Below are 14709 nucleotides of genomic sequence, written 5' to 3' on the forward strand. Positions count from 1 at the left end.
AGGCACCCATCACCACGCCCAGCTAATTTTGTATTTTTAGTAGAGACGAAGTTTCACTATGTTGGTCAGGCTGGTCTTGAACTCCTGACCTCAGGTAATCCACCCACCTCAGTCTCCCAAAATGCTGGGATTATAGGCGTGAGCCACCAGGCCTGGCCCAGAACTGTTTTTATATAAGTGACTGTATGTCCTGATTTACTTGGGGGCAGTAGTAACTTATACCTATTATTTTGGTATAATAATTTTTATTAGTGCCTCCTTTCACTCACAAAAGCAACCTGGTTTGGAAGATAAATTATAATGTCTCCTATTTTTATATTACTGTATTCTGATGCTTGAACAAGTGTGAACTTACCCATGGACATGCTTTGTTTCTCTTCTAATAGATCCTGAACATCAGAGAGCTAATGGTAACTTAAAATATTTTGAGTATATAATGGCTAAAGAAAAAGATGTCAATAAGTCTGCTTCAGATGACCAATCTGATCAGAAAACTACACCAAAGAAAAAAGGGGTTGCTGTGGATTACCTGCCAGAGAGACAGAAGTACGAAATGCTGTGCCGTGGGGAGGGTATCAAAATGGTAAAGTGGAAAAGCCAATTGTGTGTATGTGAATGTGTGTGTGTATGTGTTTGTACACAGTTCTGGAGAGAATCAGTTATTTTATATTTAAGCCTATGTGATAAAAATCAGAATGACTGCATTAAAATATTAACAGTATGTCAGCTTAGGCAACATAGACCCCATTACAAAAAAATTTAAAAATGAGCTGGGCATGCTGGTGTACACTTGTAGTCTTCATTACTCAGGAGTCTGAGGTGGGAGGATCACTTGAATCCAGGAGTTCAGGGGTACAGTGAGTTATGATTACACCACTGCACTCCAGCCAGGGCTACAGAATAAGACCCTGTCTCTAAAAACCTTTTTTTTGTTTGTTTGTTTTGAGACGGATCTCACCCTGCCGCCCAGGCTAGAGTGCAGTGGTGCGATCTCGGCTCACTGCAAATTCCGCCTCTTGGGTTCAAGCGATTCACCTGCCTCAGCCTCCTGAGTAGCTGGGATTACAGGTGCCCGCCACCACACCTGGCTAATTTTTGTATTTTTAGTAGAGATGGGGTTTCACCATGTTGGCCAGGCTGGTCTCAAACTCCTGACCTTGTGATCCACCTGCTTTGGTCTCCCAAAGTAGTGGGATTACAGGCGTGAGCCACTGTGCCTGGCCTAAAAAAACTTCTAAAAAAAAATTACAGTATACCATTATCTCTCTGTGGGTGCCACATTTAATATGTTCCAATTATTAGTAAAATAGCTTTAAAATAAAGCTTGCAAATCATATACTATTACATATGTTTGTGGCAATATTACCTTTTTCATTTGATCCTTCCAGGGTGAAGGATCAAGTAAGTTTAAAGGAAGTGATAGTTTTTCTTATATTTAATGCAAGAGATATTTCAGCAGTATTTTTTTTTTTTTGAGACAGAAATCCACCCTATCACCCAGCCTGGAATGCAGTAGTGCAGTCTTGGCTCACTGCAACCTCTGCCTCCTGGGTTCAAGCAATTCTCGTGCTTCAGCCTCCCGAGTAGCTGGGACTACAGGCATTCGCCACCATGCCTGGCTAACTTTTTTGTATTTTTAGTGAAGATGGGGTTTTGTTATGTTGGCCAGGCTGGTCTCAAACTCCTGACCTCAGGTGATCCTTCCGCCTTGGCCTCCCAAAGTGCTGGGATTATAGGCGTGAGCCACCACACCCATCTGTTCAGCAGACTTAGAGATAACACTACTCTGTGCATCTTATGAGATACAACAGATTCATCTATACAATAATCCCTTGTAGTTTTGCTCCTAGTTAATCTTGACAAGATTGCTTAGTGAAATGCTTTAGTCTGTTTAATACTGAAAATGCAGAAAGTTTTTAACAGATTTTGTCTTTAATGTTTCTTTAAAATGTATCTATAAATATTACTTTATTGTATATGTATTTATAACTCAGAATTCCAGTTCTATAGATGTTAATAGATATTAGGCCAAAAGCAAAAAAGAACAAAGTCTGGGGAACATTTGTTAAACAAAGTTGAACATAGGTTTTTGTTTAGCCTCAAGACTTCTCAGAACCTTTTTATGATAATATGCATTGTGATATGATATACATTCTTTCTCAATTTAATTGATTATGGAACCTTTTGAAAAGGAATTTCATGTGGTATTAGTTTTCAGCTGAACGCAGGCTTGCATAGAAGGAGTTAGTGAATTTTTGGAGTAAGTACTTTTAAGTGTAAACATTTGAAAAGTGTTTAACATTTTCTTTACTACTGGTAAACTCAAGCAGGGCTTTGCATTTTGATTTTGATGACTGTTGGCAGCTTAATCACTAACAGCAAAGTATACAATACCTATGTTGACACTTTCAATAGGTTCATGGAGTCCTAGGAGGACATGCTTGAGCTAACGAGTAAATACAAAGATAGTGACACTGTTAGACTCATTAAATATTTTCTTCTCTTTCTTTTTTTTTTCTGAGATGGAGTCTTGCTCTGTTGCCCAGGCTAGAGTGCAGTGGTGCCATCTCGGCTCACTGCAAGCTCTGCCCCCCGGGTTCATGCCATTCTCCTGCCTCAGCCTCCTGAGTAGCTGGGACTACAGGCGCCTGCCACCACGTCCAGCTAATTTTTCGTATTTTTAGTAGAGATAGGGTTTCACCTTGTTAGCCAGGATGGCCTCGATCTCCTGACCTCGTGATCCACCTGCCTCGGCCTCCCAAAGTGCTGGGATTACGGGTGTGAGCCACCACGCCCATCCCCTCATTAAACGTTTTCTTTTCTGTTTCATTGCTAAATATTTTAGTATGTATCTTTTGAAGATACAAATTCAAAATAACTACAATACCATTATCACTTAAAAATTCACAAGTTTTGTAATATCAAATATCTAGTGTTCAAATTTCTGCAGTAAGCAGAAATTTTTATTGCTCTTAATAACTCTTAAGGAACAAAATAAAACTGTAGATATAAAACAAGAATCTGCTAATTTCCCAGTTTGTTAATGTAACACATACTGAACTTTACCTAAGATCAAAAGAACATTCTTGCCAGGCACGATGGCTGATGCCTGTAATCTCAGCACTTCGTGATGCCAAGGCGGGCAGATCACTTGAGGTCAGGAGTTCAAGACCAGCCTGGCCAACATGGTGAAACCCCATCTCTACTAAAAATACAAAAAGTTAGCCAAGCATGGTGGCAGGGGCTTGTAATCTCAGCTACTTGGGAGGCTGAGGCAGGAGAATTGCTTGAACCCAAGAGGTGGAGGCTGCAGTAAGCCGAGATCAAGGCATTGCAATCCAGCCTGGGTGACAGAGCAAGACTTTGTCTAAACAAAAACAAAAACAAAAAATTCTTTTTCTCAGAATAGCTACATTCATCTCATCATTATATAAAAGACTTACTAAAAATTAAAGCCTTGGATTTGACTCTAGGTAAAGTGCATGGAGAATAAACATGAATCATTATTTGTTTTAGTATATTATTAGTATAATAATTGAAACAGACTACTCCTATTCCTGCTTATGTGACATACTTGTTTTTGTTTTGTTTTGTTTTTTTGAGACAGCATCTTGCTCTGTCACCCAGGCTGGAGTGTAGTGGCATGATCATGGCCCACTGCAACCTCTACCTCCTGGGCTTAAGCAATCCTCCCATTTCAGCCCCTCAAGTATGTGGGACTACAGGCAAGTGCCCTCATGTCTGGCTAATTTTTTAAATTTTTTGTAGAGATGAGATTTCGCTGTGTGACCTAGGCTGGTCTTGGTCTCCTTGGGCTCAAGTGATCCTCCTACCTCAGCATCCCAAAGTGCTGGGGTTATAGGCATGATCCACCATGCCAGGCCTGACATACTTGTTTAATTAAGAGAAGTAGGCAACAAAATAACTTATTAATAATAATACATAGATGATTGAAGGGAATTTGTTTTGTTGACTGCTCTATTTTTATACCGCCTAATAAAAGCGTCTGGGATCTTTGTTTAATAATTTATTTTTCTTTTTCAGAGCTATCCATTTTTTATTTTGCCCTTAAAAAATTCCTTTTTTTTTTTTTTTTTTGCCACAAGCATTTAACTGTGAGGTATTTAGGAAAACCTAGTTTTTTTTTTTCTTCTAGAAACTTTTTGTCTCTGGGTGCTTTCCAGTTACTTTGTGCCATTTAGAGCAATGCCAGGCATTCATTTAATATTTTCATAAACATGGCATTTTTTTCGTATTTAAACATTTGAACTTTATTTTGATGAGTGAAGGGTTAGAAGAGATACACTACCTTTTTCCTTATTTAAGGCCTTGCCTCTCTCACCCAGAAAATAATCATTAATACTGTATTTAAAATTCTGAACATCCTGTTTGAGGCAAAATATTTGCAGAATACTGCTTCTTTTGTATATTTTTCCAGAGATACTCTGTATATGCAAGCATGATTATTGTCTCTTACCTGCATAGGAATAGATATTAAAAGTATTATTACTCTAATATATTCATCATATTCTTAACTTTATGTTTAGACCCCTCGGAGACAGAAAAAACTCTTTTGCCGCTACCATGATGGAAACCGTAATCCTAAATTCATTCTGGCTCCAGCTAAACAGGAGGATGAATGGGACAAGCCTCGTATTATTCGCTTCCATGATATTATTTCTGATGCGGAAATTGAAATCGTCAAAGACCTAGCAAAACCAAGGGTAAATAATGTTTTCTTTCTTTCTCCTCAATTTACTGTACCTTTGTATCAATTTTTCTTTGTAAAAAAACAGGATAATTGATATACTAATAACACCACAGATTTTTTAAAGATATTTTGCCTCAGCATAATGGAGTTACTAATGATGCTGTGTTTATGCCAGTTTTTCCATTTGTTATCAACACAAGTAACGTACCCTTCAACTGGGTTTTAAGCACTGAATTATGAAAATTATTGATGAGATTCTTATTCACCATTAACAAATTTGTGTTTCGCTGTCTTCCTGATGAACTTTTCTCTATATTTTGGAGTCTTTTAATCTCAGAGGCTACTCAAAGCCAGCTTTTTCACTTCTGTATTTTTATGGAAAGAATACCATGGAAGTATTTTTATTCCCTTTTAGGCACATTGTTACTATTATAAAAAGATATAATTGGGCACAAGCATTATGTTAATTTGAAATGGTGATAGTTTTCTGACTTTAACCCACATAATTTCTCTTAAAAAGAATCTAATGTAAACCAAATCTATAAGCTTAGTGTTGAGCATAAAAACTCTTTAGTGAGAATGTGGAAAAGACTACCCTTTATGCTCTTGCCTTTTCTCCCATCAGCTTGTTCTTAAAACATATTTGGTCTTCTTGATAGTAAAATACAAGCTGCCATCACTTTCATAAAGAGATTGTTGAATAAATTCTAGGCATGCTTTGCTGTCTTACTACACAGGAGTTGGCAGATTTTTTCCATAAAGGTCAATATTAGATATTTTTTAGGCTTTGGAGGCCATATGATCTCTGTCATGACTATTTAGTTCTGCCATTACAGTGCAAAAGCAGCTGAAGAAAATATGTAAATGAAAGAGTGTGGCTATATTACAGTAAAATTTTATTTCCAGTGACAGGCAGCAGGCTGAATTTGGTCTGTGGCCATAGTTTGTTGACCCTTATGATATCAAAGGTTTGAATTATCTGGATATCTATACTACAAAATGAAGTTAGAATTTCTTTTAGAGTTTTTCTGCTTCTCCAAATTGGTGGTGTTTTTTTTTGTTTGTTTTTGTTTTTGGCCAAAGATTACATTATAAATGCAAAACACTGGTCTAACATTAATATGTATTATTGGTGCCATCCAAGGTAATTAATTCATTTCAACTTGGAGATCAAGTTATATTCTGGAGATTCCTCAATTTGTATTGTTTTTGATCAATAAATTTAATGGCAATAAAATTTCATGCTCTCACAACTTCAGAATCATCCTTCCATTAAAAAAAAATTGAAATTATTATCTAGGCCGTCACCTCTTACTGTTTTTAACATTTATGAGCTCTTTTCCTCTGCCTTTGTTCTCAATCCAATATTATTTCACTGTGTATGTTAATGAGTGGATATCTTGAAGGGACAAAAGATTGACCTCAAAATGAATTTTAAACATTAACCTGTGCAAACAGTTCCATCACTAAAAAAAATTAAAGGTTTTGTAATGGATCATTAATTGCAAATAGGCATTCTTTTTTTTTCCCCTTCTCTCTCCACCCCCAGATGGCCATTCTTTTAACTGTAAATTAGACTTCACATTTTAGATATGTCTCTTTTTCTCACTGTCATGTCCTTTCACCATTGAAAGAAATTTAATTTCCAATCTCTTGTTTGTATGTCCTCCATCTATGCAAAACAAACAAAAAATTGAAAAAAAAACCCCAAAAACCTAAAAAACTAACTGGCTTTCACGGCTCAGCACAAGGTGACTGGAAGTGTATGGAGTTATTTTCTCTTTTTAGCCTCCTTTGTAAAAACCCTGGAATTCTGACTGGTTGGGTAAATGTGATTCAGTTTTTTGTCTTGTAATGCAACTATTTTGATGGTTGGCTTCACAGCTGAGGCGAGCCACCATTTCAAACCCAATAACAGGAGACTTGGAGACGGTACATTACAGAATTAGCAAAAGGTAAGAGATGTGTATGCTGCATATTTTGTCCTCTAATGAGTGTTTTATACATCTTACAGGAATTATTCATTTAAGGGAAGTAGGTCATTTTCAGTCACCAGTTCAAGTCACCACCCTGTATATGAACAGGATAATGCATGGATAAACTGCTTTGTGTTTCACAGGTCTTTCTCCTTCACCAGAAGTTCTGTTTTTAATCTTTAATTGGTATGTTATTTTTAGGGAATTAATATGCTTTTTATCTTTCTTCAGATCAGGTGTCAAATATCCAGGAAGCAGCCTGATACTTGTTTTCTTTTTCCCTTTTGTTGCCAAAGGGGGAAATAAAGCAGCAGCCTCCTGAATCTGGGAGTAGTAGTCTTCACCTATGCAGTTTTCTCATATTCATAAATGCTGCGGTGATTCACATCCTCCTTCATGGTGACTATGTTGGCATTTGTTCATACATCTTGTAAAATACTATTGTTATTATGTAATAATCTGTATTCCTCCTGTTTGAGTTTTTTATTTAAAAAAATTCGCTGACTCAAAAGTTGGCAGTAGGAAGAACAGAGTTATGCTTCTGAGCTCAGTCTTCCAAAAATTAGTTGTAAACTTAGTTGCCTTTTACTTTGCTAGAGAGATTTAAAAAGTTTTATCTCAGTGAGAGGTTTAAAAAATGAATTTAAGGAGTCTACTATTTTTTTCAAAATATTTAAATAACTTCTAGATCTGAGAAAGTTTCTGTGAAACCCAGTGCTATAAATCATTTACATACAGCTTCAAATGATTTTTTTTTAAAAAAAGTGAAAGGACAATAAATCTACAACAAAAATCTGTCAACTCATTTTCTCTTGATTTGGAAGTGGCTGTTCTTACTGCCACCTTTCTAAATGTTTTTGTGGATTTGAGACCATTACCCACCATCCAGACCAATCTGAACCCTTCCAATCACCTGTGGCTTGGCAAAACAAAAAACAAAAAGCCCAAAATTGCCTGCTACTGGAGTAAGTCCTTGTCCTTTCTCTTTTTTTGTAGCTGAGCCGAGCTACAGTACATGACCCTGAGACTGGAAAATTGACCACAGCACAGTACAGAGTATCTAAGAGGTAAGGGAATAATGGAGAGAACTTTAGTCATATTTGGACCATTTCTTTCTTGGGAATCTAATTTTCTGAAAACTCATGATATAGTTTCTAAGACCTAGGTGGTTAGGCATAGACAGTTGATAGTATCTGTGCTGGAGTTTTCATGATGGACTGATAAACACGGTTATGGGGCAGTTACTAGGGGTTTTCCAAAGTAACATTAACTTACATAATGTCTGTTGAGGCTCCCCGAACTTTGATAAGTGAAATGTGTTCTCATATTGAACTAAGAGAAGTTCCCAAATTCCCTTCATTAAACAAGGCCTCTTTTGGACTCTGCAGTAAAGCAGGGGTTTAAAAATCTCAGGGTCACCCAGTAGCTGCAGGTATTGTGTAAGTAAGTGCCTTGAATGACTATATAACAAAGCCTTTGCAAGTTCCTTGCTTTTAACAATGTTTAAAGAGAATCTTATTAGGTTATTAGTTGATTGATCACTAAAATAATTTTTTAAAAAGAGCTCACTGTGTAACTTAGAAAGAGCTCACAGAATTGGGTGACATTACAATAGACCTCCTTTTCCATCTACTTATGAAGGTTTCTCAACTCTCATGAAAATAGAAATATCTTTGTGCTGACTTTTATTCTAACAATTAGAATATTTATTTATCCACAGACACAAAAACTAATGAAATATAACAAACATAAGCCCCATCCATCTCATTAGGAACATCTTAATACATTCTCACTTGTTTACTTGATAATGATTGTTTAGTCATGTTATTTAGATTAACAAATGTGAATAATAATTATAGTAACAATCCAGAAGATACTGTCTTTAACACAGCCTTTTTATAGGTCTTTAACACAGGCTTTTTGTTTTAGGAAATTCATATTTTTGTTAACTGTATAAATATTTTTAATATAGAGAAGTATAATGTGATAAAAGATTTTCAGGCATAAAAATGTGTCACTGTAGGATGAGGTTTCTTAACCTTGTCAGTAGCACCATTGACATTTTGAGTCAGATAATGCTGGTTGTTGCGGGTTATCTTCAGCTTTGTAGGATGTTTAATAGCATCTGTGGTTCACTGGGTGCCAGTAGCACCCTTCCTTAAGTTGTGACAATCAAAAATGTCTCCAGACATTGTCAAATGTCCCCTGATAGGTAAAATCCCCACCACTACCTCTAGTGACTCCACCACTGTTGAGAATCACTGTTCTGGGATAAGAATGGAATGAAAATGTAACATCAAGAAAAAAAAAAAGATGTAAAATGTCCAAGTATTAAAAAATATTTTGTTCACATATTTTAAGTGGATGATGGTGGATATCAAATCATTATGGTATTTAGATTCCAGTGGATACATTTTAAAGTAATCGTTTTTTAGGAATTACCAACGTTTTCAATATGACAGAATTCAATCATTCGAAACTAAATTATGAAAAATTTTAGTTGTCAACTAAAAAAATTATGCAAAGGCAAACATAGATTTTAACAAGCATTTTAGGAGGTACTCAGAGAAATTTTGAAGATTACTGCTATCTTCAAAAAGATAAAAAGATTAGGCCAGACCTAATGCATTGATTCAGCATTTCCTTTTTTTTTTTTGGGCAGAACCATATGCCTTTTATATATTAACCTTAAATATTACTATACACGTCTTGGTTTCTTGTCTCTGCTGTATAACACCACCTGCCCTTTTGCCCCAGTAAGAGAAAAAGTTTTTTTCTTGCCTATCACTAGCTTCATAGCTGAGACCCCATACCAAAAGACAGATTAACAAGAGAAAAGCATACACATTTATTTAATACAAAATTTACATGACAAGAAGCCTTTAGAAATGAAGACCCCAGCCTGAGCAACATGGTAAAACCCCATCTCTACAAAAAATACAAAAAAATTAGCGAGGTATGGTGGCATGTACCTGTAGACCCAGTTACTTGGGAGGCTGAGGTGGGAGGATCACCTGAGCCTGAGGAGGTTGAGGCTACAGTGAGCCATGAGCATGCCACTGCACTCCAGCCAGGGTGACAGAGTAAGATCCTGTCTCAAAAAAAAGAAAAGAAATAGAAAAAAATGAGAACCCAAAGAAACAGGGAAACCTGTGTATTTTTATGCTAGGTTTGATGAGTGGATAGTCATACAGAAGTATGACGAACAAAGGGGATATGATCTAATGGTAATAAACTGGGGGGAACTTAGCAAAGCCTATTTGTTCAGATATTTCTTGGTATCTCTATGTCTCAGGATAAGGATGTTCCTTTCTTCCAGGTAGAGAGAGGGTACTTCTGGATTGAAAGTGTTATATACTACTTTAGAGGAAGGTCAGATAATTTTTTTTTTTTTTTTTTTGAGACGGAGTCTCGCTCTGTCGCCCAGGCTGGAGCGCAGTGGCGCGATCTTGGCTCACTGCAAGCTCCGCCTCCCGGGTTCACGCCATTCTTCTGCCTTAGCCTCCTGAGTAGCTGGCACCCGCCACTGCCTGGCTAATTTTTTGTATTTTTAGTAGAGATGAGTTTCAACTGTGTTAGCCAGGATGGTCTCGATCTCCTGACCTCGTGATCCGCCTGCCTCGGCCTCCCAAAGTGCTGGGATTACAAGCGTGAGCCACCGCGCCCGCCCCAGAGAATTCTTTTATGGCCTGCTTAAGGGGAAAAGAGTGGGAGAAGGTCAGAGAGACCTGCTTCTGCTCAAATGCTACAGTGCCATATTTTGGGGTAGAGTGTCCTGAACCCCATTAGAAGACATGAAGAAAATTTAAATTTGCCATAATATGATTTTCATTTTAATCACAGGAGCAATTATCCTTAAGGAACACTAATAGATAGTAAGGATTTGCAGAAACTAATTTGCATAGACATGTTTTGAGATATGATTTACAATGCTTCTGAACATTGTAATTAACTCGATTTTTACATTAAGCTAATTTTCCATTCTATTACAGAACCTAATTCATATCTACAAAAAAAACCCTTCTTTAAAAAAGAATAAAAATTAAACTGTTAACAGATTTTATCAGATTATTGCATGGTTTTACACATTTTTTGTCATAAAGTTTGTAAATAGCTAAATTCTCTAGATTTGCATGCTTCTAGGAAGCATATAAAACAAGATTACAGCCAGGAGCGGTGGCTCACGCCTGTAATCCCAGCACTTTGGGAGGCCAAGGTGGGTGGATCACACGGTCAGGAGATCAAGACCATCCTGGCAAACATGGTAAAACCCCATCTCTACTAAAGATACAAAAATTAGCTGGGTGTGGTGGCGCACCTGTAATCCCAGCTACTCGGGAGGCTGAGGCAGGAGAATGGCTTGAACCCGGGAGGCAGAGATTGCAGTGAGTCGAGATTGTGCCACTGCACTCCAGCCTGGCAACACAGCGAGACTCCATCTCAAAAAAAAAAAAATTCATGAATTCAATGTTTTGGAAGACTGCTTTTTGGAAATTTTCTATGTACACAATGGCCCTTTTGAAGAAATATCTCGTGCACAGTCAATAGACTGTTGCCAAGAAATTAAAATAAATCATGTAGGAAAGTGATCTATACACTTAAAAAAACTAAATATTTCTAAACATTTCAAACCTATTTTTTAAATATTCTAGTTTTGTAGCTCTTAAGCAGTTTTACTGGATTTTTGAGAAAGGTACAACCATACTTACATATTATAAATGATAGCAGAAGGTATTTAGCTACTAGCATTAGAAGGCCGGGCATGGTGGCTCATGCCTGTAATATCAGCACTTTGGGAGGCTGAGGTGAGAGGATGGTTTGAGACCAGCCTGGGTAGTATCGTAGACCTTGTCTCTATTTACAAAAAATTAAGAAAAAAATTAGCTGAGAGTGATGGTGCACGTCTATAGTCCCAGCTACCCAGGAGGCTTAGGTGGGTAGATCACTTGAGCCTGGGAAGCAGAGATTGCAGTGAGCTGAGATTGCAACTGCACTCCAGCTTGGGTGACAGAGCAAAAACTCTGTCTCAAAAAAAAAAAAAAAAAAAAGGTATCTCAGTTGCCAAATGGAAGAAACTTTGTTTTCTGATGTCAGTTAATTTAATCCCTTGTAGCCTGGGAACATCTGTATTTTGAATGATTTAGAAAGGAATTTCAAATATCTGTATTTAGAGAACTGTCTAAGCGATGACATCACCTTCAGTGGAAGTAATAATTTGTTCCAGCATTTCAGCAAATAGAATTTTTTTGGCAAAATATTTTTGGAACTCCTTTACTATTTAAAAAACATAAAACAGGCTGGACGTGGTGGCTCATGCCTGTAATCCCAGCACTTTGGGAGGCCCAGGTGGGCGGATCACAAGGTCAGGAGATCGAGACCATTCTGGCTAACATGGTGAAACCCTGTCTCTACTAAAAATACAAAAAAATTAGCTGGGCGTGGTGGCGGGTGCCTGTGGTCCCAACTACTGGGGAAGCTGAGGCAGGAGAACGGCATGAATCCAGGAGGCGGAGCTTGCAGTGAGCTGAGATTGTGCCAGTGCACTCCAGCCTGGGCAACAGAGCGAGACTCCATTTCAAAAAACAAACAAAACCAAAACCATAAAACAAAAAAGGTTTTTTTTTTTTTTTTTTTTTTTTTTAAGGAGGCAGAGTCTTGCACTGTCATCTAGGCCTAAGTCCAGTGGCATGATCATAGCTCACTGCTCCCTCCAACTCCTGGGCAGAAGAGATCTTCCCATCTCAGTCTCCTGAGTAGCTGGAAATACAGGTGCACACCACCATGCTTGGATAATTTTTAATTTTTTTTTTTTTTTTTTTTTAGAGACACGGTTTCACTATATTGCCTAGGCTGGTCTCAAACTCCTGGGCTCAAGTGATCCTCCGACATCAGCCTCCCAGAGTATTGGTATTACAGGCACGAGCCATTGTATCCAGCCAAAAAAGGCTTTACTTATGTTACTGACCATCTGTTAACTTTTGGCAAGTCATCTCTGTCTTTTCCGCTATTAAAAAGCAAATAAAAACCCTAAGAATTTACTACAGCTTGTTAATGAAAAAACTAATTTTGGCTAGATCAGAGAAATGGAATTTGAAGTTTTTGAAATGTAAACATTCAGTTTTGTGCTCTGAAAAGATAGTTAAGTGAACTCATAAAGTCTAGTTAAAGTAATATAAATAATGACCTATGCAAATAAACAATAATCTGTTTAGAGTGGTAGGAAAGCTTTTTTGATTCTGGTGGGGAAGTGATTTTCATTTTTTTACTCTGAAGTGATGATTTCCTACAATATGGTATTTATGATATCGTAAATGTAACATGATATTTATATATGTATGTGTGTGTATTTATTTAATTTTACTTTATTTTCTTTTGGAGACAGGGTCTTACTCTGTCACCCAGGCTGGAGTGCAGTGGCACAATCATGGCTCACTACAGCCTCCACCTCCCAGGCTCAAGCAATCCTCCCACCTCAGCCTCCTGAGTAACTGGGGCTACGGGTGCACACCACCATGCCCAGCTAATTTTTGTATTTTTGTAGAGATGCGGTTTTGCTTTGTTGCACAGGCTGGTCTTGAACTCCTGGGCTCAAGTGATCATCTCACCTTGGCCTCCCAAAGTGCTGGGATTACAGGCATGAGCCACCATGTCTGGCCTTAAATATATCGTAAATATGATATTTAGGCTTAAGATTTTGTTTACCCTTGTTACTAAGGAGCAAATTAGTGTTAAAGCATAATATATATAAACAAATACAAAAAGTTTTGAGTGATTCAGCTTTTTTTTTTTAATGGCATAACTTTTAACAACACTGCCCTCTAATGGGTTGAACTGTGGTACTCAGACTGAGATAACCGAAATGAGTGGATGTATAGTGTTATTGCATAATTATCCCACTGTGAAGCAAAGGGACTGGATATATTCCCAGTCTAGATTATTAGCCTTTGTTAACCATCAGGCACCTAGAGAAGAATTATTGGAAATTTTGTCCTCTGTAACTGGCACTTTTGGGGTATGACTTATCTTTTGCCTTTGTAAAAAAAAAAAAAAATAGTGGTTTTAGATTCGCTAATCATAGAATATTCTTATGCGTGTGTCGGGTTAGAAGAAGAAGGTAGTGATCATGTTCAAATTATATTACTGACATTTTTCTTTGGAACCTTCCTTACTCATATATTAGAAGTGTAGTTTTGCAGTGTGAGAATGTTGCTCCCTTACTCTGCGCATTCTAGTGATATTTTACAAAATCATAAAGTTTTTTTTTTTTGTTTGTTTTTTTTTTTTTTTTAACAGCAGAAACTCAATAGGAAGAAAGCGTAGAAATGTTACTCTAATTGAACGCACAGCTTTGGCCTCAGGTCCTGTCATTAAGGCCAAAAGGAAGATACTTTGGGCTATTTAATTTTTAATGGAAAAAAAAGGACACATATAAAGTTATCGGAAGAAATAGTTCTATTTTCTCCTGGCACTAAATTGTGTTTTATGGGGAAAAACACTATATAATTAGTTGACATTTTCAATTACAGTTATACAAAAGATAAATGATCTTCAAATGATTTTTCCTATTAAATGCTATAACATTAAAAAAAAAATCCCAACTCAGTTAAAGCACTGAGTACTAGAAAGAAAAACCTCTGGATTTCTTATGATTTAATCTAACACAGGAATAAGACTTCCAGGTCCTAGAAGAATGGACAGTTAACATACATTATAGTATAATGGTCTCCACTGAATTTTTAGTAATGTTATAGTGTAAATTCAGAGCTGAGTTTTTAGATAACCTAATATGTCTATATAATGTCACTGAAGACAGATTAGCAGTAATTGTTAAGGATGGGATCCAGATAAGTAACTTGAAGATAGTTCTTAAACTAAGGAAAGTCTTAATATATTTTGGGCCAGGTGTGATGGCTCACACCTGTAATTCCAGCACTTTGGGAGGTCAAGGCAGGTAGATTGCTTGAGCTCAGGAGTTTGAGACCAGCCTGGGCAACATGGTGAAATCTCATCTCTACAAAAAAT

The 14709-nt window shown here is 37.1% G+C and overlaps 1 protein-coding gene across 2 annotated transcripts in view; it reads left to right on the forward strand.

The window, feature by feature from the left end:
- Nucleotides 1-14709, forward strand: part of LOC116463692 (prolyl 4-hydroxylase subunit alpha-1) — a 93289-nt gene that overhangs the window by 48925 nt on the left and 29655 nt on the right. Inside the window, exons 7-9 of one of the 2 annotated variants that reach the window (XM_032146910.2) lie at nucleotides 387-583; nucleotides 4548-4724; nucleotides 6596-6666. In XM_032146910.2, the coding sequence (XP_032002801.1) occupies nucleotides 387-583; nucleotides 4548-4724; nucleotides 6596-6666 (445 nt within the window). Of the gene's footprint in view, nucleotides 1-386; nucleotides 584-4547; nucleotides 4725-6595; nucleotides 6667-7683; nucleotides 7755-14709 lie in introns of both variants that reach the window. The other variant, XM_032146909.2, reaches the window with a different exon arrangement.

The sequence above is a fragment of the Hylobates moloch genome, unplaced genomic scaffold (assembly GCF_009828535.3).
Source record: "Hylobates moloch isolate HMO894 unplaced genomic scaffold, HMol_V3 SCAFFOLD_53, whole genome shotgun sequence".
Taxonomy (NCBI): Eukaryota; Metazoa; Chordata; class Mammalia; order Primates; family Hylobatidae; genus Hylobates; species Hylobates moloch.